The sequence below is a fragment of the Tachyglossus aculeatus genome, chromosome X1 (assembly GCF_015852505.1).
Source record: "Tachyglossus aculeatus isolate mTacAcu1 chromosome X1, mTacAcu1.pri, whole genome shotgun sequence".
Classification (NCBI taxonomy): domain Eukaryota; kingdom Metazoa; phylum Chordata; class Mammalia; order Monotremata; family Tachyglossidae; genus Tachyglossus; species Tachyglossus aculeatus.
This window is the reverse complement of record NC_052101.1, coordinates 84,465,664-84,477,052: the sequence shown is the minus strand read 5'-3', so window position 1 is coordinate 84,477,052 and position 11,389 is coordinate 84,465,664. Positions and strand designations below refer to the sequence as shown.

General features: G+C 55.6%; 1 protein-coding gene across 6 annotated transcripts; it reads right to left on the bottom strand.

The window, feature by feature from the left end:
* Positions 1-276: 276 nt before the first annotated feature.
* FBXL8 (F-box and leucine rich repeat protein 8) lies at positions 277-11,356 on the bottom strand. Of its 6 annotated transcripts, none has more exons than XM_038740080.1 (3): positions 11,299-11,356; positions 2,404-2,601; positions 277-1,609 (listed from the first exon to the last, which is right to left on the bottom strand). In XM_038740080.1, the coding sequence occupies exons 2-3, from the start codon at positions 2,553-2,555 to the stop codon at positions 568-570; spliced, it is 1,194 nt and encodes a 397-aa protein (XP_038596008.1). In that variant the 5' UTR covers positions 2,556-2,601; positions 11,299-11,356; the 3' UTR covers positions 277-567. The 6 variants fall into 6 exon arrangements, with proteins under 6 accessions (XP_038596008.1, XP_038596005.1, XP_038596006.1 ...); XM_038740077.1 differs by lacking the exon at positions 11,299-11,356 and adding an exon at positions 7,280-7,306; XM_038740078.1 differs by lacking the exon at positions 11,299-11,356 and adding an exon at positions 6,618-6,649.
* Positions 11,357-11,389: the final 33 nt, after the last annotated feature.

The window sequence follows — 11,389 nt, the reverse complement described above, 5'->3', positions numbered from 1 at the left end:
AGCCTGCGCTCTTTCCACTGAGCCAAGCTGCTTCTCTTCCACTACTACTACTACTACTACTCTACTACTTATCTGTAATTTTACTTATTTATATTAATGTCAGTCTCCCTCTCTAGACTGTAAGCGTGTTGTGGGCAGGGAATGTGTCTGTTCTATTGTTATATTGTACTCTCCCAAGCACTTCGTACAGTGCTCTGCACACAGTAAGTGCTCGATAAATATGATTGACTGACTACTACTGTGTTGATTGATTCACGGATTGAGACAGCACGAGAAAACAGTTGACACCTATTTTATTTATCTCTGGAACCTGGTCGATAGATAAACACAGCAGAGGCCAGGAGAGGATACAAGGGAGTGGTCTAGGCTCAGAAAAATTCGTGGGATGCCAGGCACTCTGGTGGAGCTTCTAGAAGCGGGATATTTGGGGATTGGTATTTTCTGGTCCGATATCATCAGGGGCAGCCATGAGGTGGGCAGTGCTCCCTGCCCCATCTCCTCTGAGGTTGCCTGACCTTAAAGGGGAGGGAGCTGAACTGCTGGCATCCCCGCCCCACCCACGGGGCCTTAGTGCTCCCCCCGGCCCCAAACACTCGCCCCACCCACAGTGTCCTCCTTCCAGGGTGGGAGCGGGACAGTAGTGGGTCGCCAAGGGTGGGGCTCGCGGGTGACCTTGAGGGTGTACTGGCGGAGCCGTGGGCAGTGGGTACAGAAGGCCTGCACCACCCTGGGGCTCACCACGCAGTAGCAGTGCACCTCCCCGAGGTCCTGGCAACGCCGGGCCAACTCCATCAAGGCCGCATCCAGGGCGCCTGATGGCGTGGTGCGCAGCACCAGGGTGCGCAGCGTCTGGCTGTAGCTGCGGCTGGCAAAATGGACCTGGTCCACCAGGTAGGTGAAGGTGTTGAGCTGCAGCACGGCCAGAGGGATGCTGGGCTGGAGGATCTGGGGGATGCGGCTCATCGGCACTGTGTGATCAAACTCCAGGTCCACCCGCAGCCCTGGGTGCCGCTGCGCCAGGGCGCCCCACTGCTCCTCAGTCAACACGTGGGTGTACTTGTCCAGCCGCCCACAGAGCACGTCCAGGCGGGCCAAGGGGGCACGAGCAGGCTGCAGCAGCTCGGCAAAGACGGCACTCGAGAGGCTGACGTAGTGGAGGCCCAGAGTGGCCAGCCGGGGGCAGGTGGCTAGAGCCTCCTGAACCGTCTCTGGCCCCACATTGCACACCAGGGTGCGGTTGTTGATGAACAGGCTGCTCAGATTCGGGCTGCTGCGGGCAAGCAGCGTGACCAGGCCCGCATCCAGGGTGAAAGGCATGGAACGCAGGTCAACGTGGCGGAGGTCGCGGGGGACTGGACCGAGGCAGAGGCCCCGCAGAGCCTGCAGGAAGTCTCGGCCGGAGTAGAAGAGGGGATTCTCACCGCAGCACACGATGCTCAGAGCCTGCAGCTGGCTATTCTCCCGGGCCAGCGCGGCCAGGATCTCAGCGACGGTGCGTCGGTTGGGCTCCTTGGACTGGTCAAACACGATCCTCAGCTGGCGGATTTGGCCGAGGAAGTGCTTCAAGCAGTGCAGCATGTCCTGCTCAGCCTCGTCCTCTCCCTCACACCTTGGCGGGTGTGGAGGAGGCAGGAAATGGAAGGAGGTAGATAGTTTTACAAGGGAAAAAATAAGAGCCCCCCCTACTGCCACCCCTCATCCCATTCTCCCATGGCTCCTTGCCCTGTTAGCGTGACCGTGTGGGCCCGGGACTCCTCCCATCACGAGGAGCTCCCTGGCCTGACTGACCCCGGTGTTTAGCCGGTGACCAGTCTCTCTATCTCTGTGACCAGGTGGAGGGCTGCATGTGCAGGGTGACTCAAGGCAGACCTACAGGCTGTCCAACCATCAGTCAATGCGTGCAGTGCCGGAACTCTGAGCCTGAGTGGCAGCGGCACTGGCCTCTCCTCGGCCACAGGCTTCCCAGCCACGCAGCAGCCCCTGCCCCGGTTCTTGCTGCACCTTCCCCCCACCCCCCACTGCTAGATGGAGAGTGGTACCAGCATCATCTCTGGGAAGGGACAAAGGAGGAGGAGGTAGAGAAGGAGAAGGCGCCAACCCGATATGTATTTGTCTTGGACCCACAGGAGACGTAATTCAACTCTGCAGCCAGGCGAGGCCTGAGTGGGCTGCCGAGATACTGAGAAATGACCCCATCTCACTCTATTACAGACACTCTCCTTCATGTGTCTTGGGACACTTAGAGCTGGAAGACCGTGAGATAATTTACTTTGAGTTAAAACTTCCTTTCCTGCTAAAAGGAGGCAGTTGTGCCTCTGCTACCCCTACTCCCCATAGTGAGGAGGGGGTCCCGGGACCCTTCAACCCCCTGTCTACTTAGAAACACAGCCCCCAGGGACTCACCTGATCTCTGTGGTCCGCCACACGGAACTGGCTGAGACGGCCGTGGCCCATGGCCGGCATACCTGAAAGGCTGCGTGCCGATCCCGCACAGACAAATAGAGGAAGATGTGGGTCAGAATCTCTTCCGGGAGGGATGTCCAGGGCTTGGCCATGAGATGACACAGTTGAGGGTGCTGGGCTGAGTGCCAGGGCCCTTCACTGAAGACAAAGATGGGAGGGGTCAACAGGGGTGATACGAAAGTTCCTATGCTCCCCCTCCCACTTTGGGGCCAGATCCTGGGAGAGAGTGAGGGAAAGGGGACTGAGAAATAAGGGGAGAGAGTAGTAGTACTGGTAGTAACAATACCTATTAAGTGCTATTAACAGCACTGCATTAAGCATTGGGAGAGAATACACAAGTGCAAATTAGACACGGTCACTGTCCTCCCGGGTGGCGGGAGGGGGTTGGGGGTGCTAGTCTGTTGGGGTGAATAACGTTCAGAATGGAGATTTTCTGACCATCCTAGGGAACCAAAGGGAGAGAGTGTGTTTTCCTGTCCAGCAAGCATCTTTCCAAAGTCAATCAATCAATCAATCGTATTTATTGAGCGCTTACTGTGTGCAGAGCACTGTACTAAGCGCTTGGGAAGTACAAGTTGGCAACGTATAGAGACAGTCCCTACCCAACAGTGGGCTCACAGTCTAGAAGGGGGAGACAGAGAACAAAACCAAACATATTAACAAAATAAAATAAATAGAATAGATATGTACAAGTAAAATAAATAAATAAATAAATTAATAAATGAATAGAGTAATAAATATGTACAAACATATATACAGGTGCTGTGGGGAAGGGAAGGAGGTAAGACGGCGGGGGATGGAGAGGGGGACGAGGGGGAGAGGAAGGAGGGAGCTCAGTCTGGGAAGGCCTCCTGGAGGAGGTGAGCTCTCAGTAGGGCCTTCAAGGGAGGAAGGGAGCTAGCTTGGCGGATGTTGGGAGGGAGGGCATTCCAGGCCAGGAGGATCACGTGGGCCGGGGGTCGACGGCGGGACAGGCGAGAACGAGGCACGGTGAGGAGATTAGCTGCAGAGGAGCGGAGGGTGTGGGCCGGGCTGTAAAAGGAGAGAAGGGAGGTGAGGTAGGTGGGGGCGAGGTGATGGAAAGCCTTGAAGCCCAGGGTGAGGAGTTTCTGCCTGATGCGCAGATTAATTGGTAGCCACTGGAGATTTCTGAGGAGGGGAGTAACATTCCCAGAGCATTTCTGGACAAAGACAATCCGGGCAGCAGCGTGAAGTATGGATTGAAGTGGGGAGAGACACGAGGATGGGAGATCGGAGAGGAGGCTGATGCAGTAGTCCTGACGGGATAGGATGAGAGCTTGAACGAGCAGGGTAGCGGTTTGGATGGAAAGGAAAAGGCGGATCTTGGCAATGTTTGGATGGAGAGGATAGGGCGGATATTGGCGATGTTGCGGAGGTGAGACCGGCAGGTTTTGGTGACGGACTGGATGTGAAGGGTGAATGAGAGAGCGGAGTCGAGGATGACACCAAGGTTGCGGGCTTGTGAGACGGGAAGGATGACAGTGCCGTCCACAGCGATGGGAAAGTCAGGGAGAGGGCAGGGTTTGGGAGGGAAGACAAGGAGTTCAGTCTTCGACATGTTGAGTTTTAGGTGGCGGGCAGACATCCAGATGGAGATGTCCTGAAGGCAGGAGGAGATGCGAGCCTGGAGGGAGGGGGAGAGAGCAGGAGCAGAGATGTAGATTTGGGTGTCATCAGCGTAGAGATGATAGTTGAAGCCGTGGGAGCAAATGAGGTCACCAAGGGAGTGAGGGTAGATCGAGAACAGAAGGGGACCAAGAACTGAACCTTGAGGAACCCCCACAGTAAGGGGATGGGAGGGGGAGGAGGAGCCTGCAAAAGAGACTGAGAATGAACGACCGGAGAGATAAGAGGAGAACCAGGAGAGGACAGAGTCTGTGAAGCTAAGGTCGGATAACGTGTTGAGGAGAAGGGGGTGGTCCACAGTGTCGAAGGCAGCTGAGAGGTCGAGGAGGATTAGGATAGAGTAGGAGCCGTTGGATTTGGCAAGCAGGAGGTCATTGGCGACCTCTGAGAGGGCAGTTTCCGTGGAATGTAGGGGACGGAAGCCAGACTGGAGGGGGTTGAGGAGAGAGTTGGTGTTGAGGAATTCTAGGCAGCGCGTGTAGACAACTCGTTCAAGGAGTTTGGAAAGGAATGGTAGGAGGGAGATGGGGCAATAACTAGAAGGTGAGGTGGGGTCAAGAGAGGGTTTTTTTAGGATGGAAGAGACATGGGCATGTTTGAAGGCAGAGGGGAAGGAACCAGTGGAGAGTGAGCGGTTGAAGATGGAAGTTAAGGAGGGGAGAAGGGACGGAGCGAGAGACTTCATGAGATGAGAGGGAATGGGGTCAGAAGCACAGGTGGCCGGAGTAGCACTTGAGAGGAGGGAGGAGAGCTCCTCTGAGGATACTGCTGGGAAGGATGGGAGAGTAGCAGAGAGTGTTGAGAGCCGGGGGGTTGGAGAAGTGGGGGGAGTGACTTTGGGGAGGTCGGACCTGATGGATTTAATTTTATTAATGAAGTAGGAGGCCAGATCGTTGCGGGTGAGAGAAGGAGGAGGGGGAGGAACCGGGGGCCTGAGAAGGGAGTTGAATGTACGGAAGAGCTGACGGGGATGATGGGCATGGGTGTCAATAACGGAGGAGAAATAGTTTTGTCTGGCAGAGGAGAGGGCTGAGTTAAGGCAGGAAAGGATAAACTTGAAGTGAACGAGGTTGGCACAGTGTTTAGACTTTCGCCAGCGGCGTTCGGCAGCTCGAGCATAAGAGGGAAGGAGGCAGACAGTGGCAGTGATCCAGGGCTGTGGGTTAGTGGTACGAGAGCGGCGAAGGGAAAGGGGAGCGAGCGAGTCTAGCTGAGTAGAAAGGGTAGAGTTGAGAGCAGTAATCTGATCATCAAGATTGGGTAGAGAGGAGAGGGAGGCAAGGTGGGGTGTGAGGCGCTCAGAAAGATGGATGGGGTCAAGAGAGCGGAGATCTTTGTGAGGGAGTAATATGGATTTACAGGGGAAAGGAGTGTGAGTGAGGAGGCAGGTGAGATTATGATCAGAGAGAGGGATTTCAGGGTTGGTGAGGGTGGACACAGTGCAGCGGTAGATGATGAGGTCGAGGGTATGACCAAGTTGGTGAGTGGGTGAGGCGAGGTGAGGCTCGACAGGAGGAGGTGGAATTACCCATCCTGGGAGGTCCTCTCAGGGTTGGAATATCGCAGAAGACACTTTGTCCTTCACAGGCCTAAATTTTAGGGTTTAACACATTTTCTTGACCAGGCCCCAGCCTAACAGTCACTGGAAAATGTCAAGGTGGGCAGGCTACCGACTACCTGCAGGCCAACTGGGTTCTGGACCTAGGGACTGACCTAAACAAGTGCAGAGCTCTAGTCTGATGGCTCATGAGGAACTTGTCCAGGAGGTGTTGAAAATGTTATGGTGGAGGTAGCTGGTGTTATATTCCATCTGGTTGGCTTCCTGTACTGGAAGGTGAAGGAAGCCCAGGGAGGAAAGGAAAGGAAGGGGAGCAGGGGAAGGAGGGGGAGAGAGGAGGAGGAAAGGGAGTTGGGGGGGGGGGGAGGAGGGAAAGAGGGGAGGAGGAAGATGAAGAGGAAGCGGGGGTGGGGTGGGGGGGGAAGGAGATAATGGAGAAGGGGTGGAGAGGGGGGCCAAAGACGTAGGGATAAGGAGTGAAGGAAGCGGCGGAGAGGAGGGGATAGGGAGTTGGCAACGGGGAAGAAAGAGGAAGGAGGGAGGATGGATGAGGAAACTAAAAGGGGGGAGGAGGGAGGTTATGGCAAGAAGGGGGAGGGAAGAAGACAGGAGGGGGAGGGAAGCAGCCAGGAGGGGGAGGGAAGCAGACGGGAGGGGGAGGGAAACAGCAAAGAGGGGGAGGGAAGCGGGGTGGAGGGGGAGGGAAGCGGGGAGGAGGCGGGAAGCGGGGAGGAGGCGGGAAGCGGGGAGGAGGCGGGAAGCGGGGAGGAGGAGGGAAGCGGGGAGGAGGAGGGAAGCGGGGAGGAGGAGGGAAGTGGGGAGGAAGAGGGAAGTGGGGAGGAGGAGGGAAGTGGGGAGGAGGAGGGAAGTGGGGAGGAGGGAGGAAATGGGGAGCGGAGAGGGAGGAATAGAAAGGAGTAGGGTTGATGGAGAAAACACCAGTAACCACCACGGCTTCTGACTGGAGAGCAGTTGAGTAATTAGAGCATGCCATCTTTGCTGCTGGGACGTCCGAGCGGGAGGCTCCTCAGGCAGAGAGGATCGGCCGTTAGACTCCCCAACTGTCAGCCCCCGGGGGGCGCGCCCCTGGCATTCTACGCCCCTCCCTCCTGCCATGCCGCGAGCCGCGGCGGCCGAAGCTAGGGCGGGGGCGAGCACGAGGGGTGACAGGGCCCGGAACGGCCGGGCCCACAATTGCGGTAGAACTTCGGTCTCGACGTAGCGGGGCCCAGCCTCCCCTCCCCTCCCCTCCCCCCCCCCCTCCCCTCCCCTCCCCTCCCCTGCCTGTTGGGGTGGACGCTGCCAACGTCCTCCCGGGCCCGGCCCGGCCCGGCCCGGCCCGGCCCGGCCGATAGGCGCTGGGGCTGGCTCAGCCGGCCAAGGGGACGAGCTTGGAGGGGGCTGGATGGCGGGGCAGGCCCTCTTGGCCCTTGAGGGGATCCCCCGGGGCGGGAGGCCGGCGCCCAGTACGTTCACGGAGGCAGAGAGATGCCCGTGGGGAGCTGCTGGATTGGCAATCCCTCTTGGTCTCAATCGGCAGGTGGAGGCGGGACTGGCAGGACCCTGCCCTAACGAAGCGTTTTCTTCCCTCGGGTCCCCCCTGCCCCTTACCTCAGCGTCCGAGGGATGGGCCCGGGGCAGTGAGGGCTGAGGTGAACGTGGCCGGCAGAAGCCTGGTACGCGCCCCCCCCCCCCCCCCCCCCCCACCGAATGTCCCGCATTCTTACACGCCAGCACACCCCCAGGACTGGGATGACCCCACGGCTCTCACCGAGCTGGTCGGCTGAAGGCAAAGTCGGAGCTGAGGAAGTCTAAACACCATGCCAACCTCGTTCACTTCAAGTTTATCCTTTCCTGCCTTAACTCAGCCCTCTCTTCTGCCAGACAAAACTATTATTTCTCCTCCCTTATTGACACCCATGCCCATCACCCCCGTCAGCTCTTCCGTACATTCAACTCCCTTCTCAGGCCCCCCGTTCCTCCCCCTCCTCCTTCCCTCACCCCCAACGATCTGGTCTCCTACTTCATTAACAAAATTAAATCCATCAGGTCCGACCTCCCCAAAGTCACTTCACCCCCTTCTCCGACCCCCCGGCTCTCAACACTCTCTGCTACTCTCCCATCCTTCCCAGCAGTATCCTCAGAGGAGCTCTCCTCCCTCCTCTCAAGTGCTACTCCGGCCACCTGTGCTTCTGACCCCATTCCCTCTCATCTCATGAAATCTCTCGCTCCGTCCCTTCTCCCCTCCTTAACTTCCATCTTCAACCGCTCACTCTCCACTGGTTCCTTCCCCTCTGCCTTCAAACGTGCCCATGTCTCTCCCATCCTAAAAAAACCCTCTTGACCCCACCTCACCTTCTAGTTATCGCCCCATATCCCTCCTACCATTCCTTTCCAAACTCCTTGAACGAGTTGTCTAAACGCGCTGCCTAGAATTCCTCAACAACAACTCTCTCCTCGACCCCCTCCAGTCTGGCTTCCGTCCCCTACGTTCCACGGAAACTGCCCTCTCAGAGGTCGCCAATGACCTCCTGCTTGCCAAATCCAACGGCTCATACTCTGTCCTAATCCTCCTCGACCTCTCAGCTGCCTTCGACACTGTGGACCACCCCGTTCTCCTCAACACACTATCTGACCTTGGCTTCACAGACGCCGTCCTCTCCCTGTTCTCCTCTTATCTCTCCGGTCGTTCTTTCTCAGTCTCTTTTGCAGGCTCCTCCTCCCCCTCCCATCCTCTTACTGTGGGGGTTCCCCAAGGTTCAGTGCTTGGTCCCCTTCTGTTCTCGACCTACACGCACTCCCTTGGTGATCTCATTCGCTCCCACGGCTTCAACTATCATCTCTACGCTGATGACACCCAGATCTACATCTCTGCCTCTGCTCTCTCCCCCTCTCTCCAGGCTCGCATCTCCTCCTGCCTTCAGGACATCTCCATCTGGATGTCTGCCCGCCACCTAAAGCTCAACATGTCGAAGACTGAACTCCTTGTCTTCCCTTCCAAACCTTGCCCTCTCCCTGACTTTCCCATCTCTGTTGACGGCACTACCATCCTTCCCGTCTCATGAGCCCGCAACCTTGGTGTCATCCTCGACTCCGCTCTCTCATTCACCCCTCACATCCAAGCCGTCACCAAATCCTGCCGGTCTCAGCTCCGCAACATTGCCAAGATCTGCCATTTCCTCTCCATCCATACCGCTACCCTGCTCATTCAAGCTCTCATCCTATCCCGTCTGGACTACTGCATCAGCCTTCTCTCTGATCTCCCATCCTCGTGTCTCTCCCCACTTCAATCCATACTTCATGCTGCTGCCCGGATTATCTTTGTCCAGAAACGCTCCGGGTATGTTACTCCCCTCCTCAAAAATCTCCAGTGGCTACCAATCAATCTGCGCATCAGGCAGAAACTCCTCACCCTGGGCTTCAAGGCTCTCCATCACCTCGCCCCCTCCTACTTCACCTCCCTTCTCTCCTTCTACAGCCCATCCCGCACCCTCCGCTCCTCTGCCGCTAATCTCCTCACTGTACCTCGTTCTCGCCTGTCCCGCCGTCGACCCCCGGCCCACGTCATACCCCGGGCCTGGAATGCCCTCCCTCTGCCCATCTGCCAAGCTAGCTCTCTTCCTCCCTTCAAGGCCCTACTGAGAGCTCACCTCCTCCAGGAGGCCTTCCCAGACTGAGCCCCTTCCTTCCTCTCCCCCTCGTCCCCCCCTCCATCCCCCCATCTTACCTCCTTCCCTTCCCCACAGCACCTGTATATATGTATATATGTTTGTACATATTTATTACTCTATTTATCTATTTATTTTACATATCTATTCGATTTATTTTATTTTGTTTGTATGTTTGGTTTTGTTCTCTGTCTCCCCCTTTTAGACTGTGAGCCCACTGTTGGGTAGGGACTGTCTCTATATGTTGCCAACTTGGACTTCCCAAGCGCTTAGTACAGTGCTCTGCACACAGTAAGCGCTCAATAAATACGATTGATGATGAGTATCCATTCGCTCGATCGTATTTATGGAGAGCTGACTGTGCACAGAGCACTGTACTAAGCGCTTGGGAGAATACAATATAACAATAAACAGACACATTCCCTGCCCACAAAGGGTCCTGGAGCTCCCCAAAGAAGGGGTGTTAAATGACAACAGTCTCGTCCTCTTTCTCCTCTCCCTCAGCTCCCGCATGGCCCGCTCCTTCCCTCCCTCCCTCGATCGTATTTATTGAGCGCTTACTGTGTGCAGAGCACTGTACTAAGCGCTTGGGAGCGTACAATATAACAATAAACAGACACATTCCCTGCCCACAAAGCGTCCTGGAGCTCCCCAAAGAAGGGGTGTTTAATGACAGCTGCCTCGTCCTCCCCTCCCGCCCCCACTGCCATTTCCTTTCTCACGCAACCTCTATCAAATTGGTCTGCGTGGTCCTCCAGTCTCCGCAGCCAGGTCCTTTAGCCCTCAGACCTAATCGTTCAGACCGGAAGGGCCCTTGGGATGCCCATTCCCTCGTCTCCAAGCAGGGTCCCATGCTCACCGAGCTGATACAGACGAAGTTCTCCCAGGAGCTCTTGCAGAACAGGAAATTGTCTCTCTGCTCTGCCATGCAATGGAAGTTCTTCCTGAAGTCTTACTTCTAACCCTGTACTTGTAAATCATTTATGTCCGTCTGCTTCCCCCATTCATTCATTCGATCGTATTTACTGAGAGCTTACTGTGGGCGGAGCAGAGCCCAGCACTAAGGGCTTGGAAAGTACAATTCAGCAATAAAGAGAGGCAATCCCTGCCCACACCGGGCCCCCAATAGATTTGACACCCCTTGTGGACAGGGACCATCATCATCAATCGTATTTATTGAGCACTTACTGTGTGCCGAGCACTGTACTAAGCACTTGGGAAGTACAAGTAGGCAACATAGAGAGACAGTCCCTACCCAACAGTGGGCTCACAGTCCAAAAGGGGGAGACAGAGAACAAAACCAAACATACTAACAAAACAAAATAAATAGATATGTACAAGTAAAATAGAGTAATAAATATGTACAAACATATATACATATATATATAGGTGCTGTGGGGAAGGGAAGGAGGTAAGATGGGGGGATGAAGGGGGGGAGAGGAAGGAGGAATCAATCAATCAATCGTATTTATTGAGCACTTACTGTGTGCAGAGCACTGTACTAAGCGCTTGGGAAGTCCAAGTTGGCAACATATAGAGACAGCCCCTACCCAACAGTGGGCTGACAGTCTAAAAGGGGGAGACGGAGAACAAAACCAAACATACTAACAAAATAAAATAAATAGAATAGATATGTACAAGTAAGATAAATAAATGGAGTAATAAATATGTACAAACAAACATATATACATACATATATGTGTATACATACACAGCATATAGGTGCTGTGGGACCATAACTTTTGCTTTCGGCCCTAGTGCCCTGCACACAGTAGGTGCTCAAAAATAGACCGATCCCTCAGCGACAGTCCCGCTGAGTTTTTGGCCGGTGTCGTAGGGCACCCAGCCGCATTTGTGCCTGGTGCTGGGCCGGAGGGCAGAAAACATCCGGTGAAGAAGAGAGTCTTCTCTGGCCACCAGCCACAGAATCTTCCACAGTCAAATTTCGCAGCGTCCACTCACCGCTCCAGGGAGGTCCTCGCCCCGTCCCGATTCCTATGCAGGACGGAGAGGGTTAAAGGACGTGAGGCGCGGCGCGCTCCAAAGATTGGCA

What these genes read in the sequence shown, in the direction of transcription:
- FBXL8 (XM_038740076.1), bottom strand. Translation starts at nt 5,858, where the DNA reads ATGAGCCATCAGACTAGAGCTCTGCACTTGTTTAG. An exon ending in AGAGCTCTGCACTTGTTTAG is followed by an intron (nt 2,602 to 5,823) that starts GTCAGTCCCTAG and finishes CTTTGTCTTCAG; the next exon opens with TGAAGGGCCCTGGCACTCAG. An exon ending in TGGCGGACCACAGAGATCAG is followed by an intron (nt 1,610 to 2,403) that starts GTGAGTCCCTGG and finishes ACACCCGCCAAG; the next exon opens with GTGTGAGGGAGAGGACGAGG.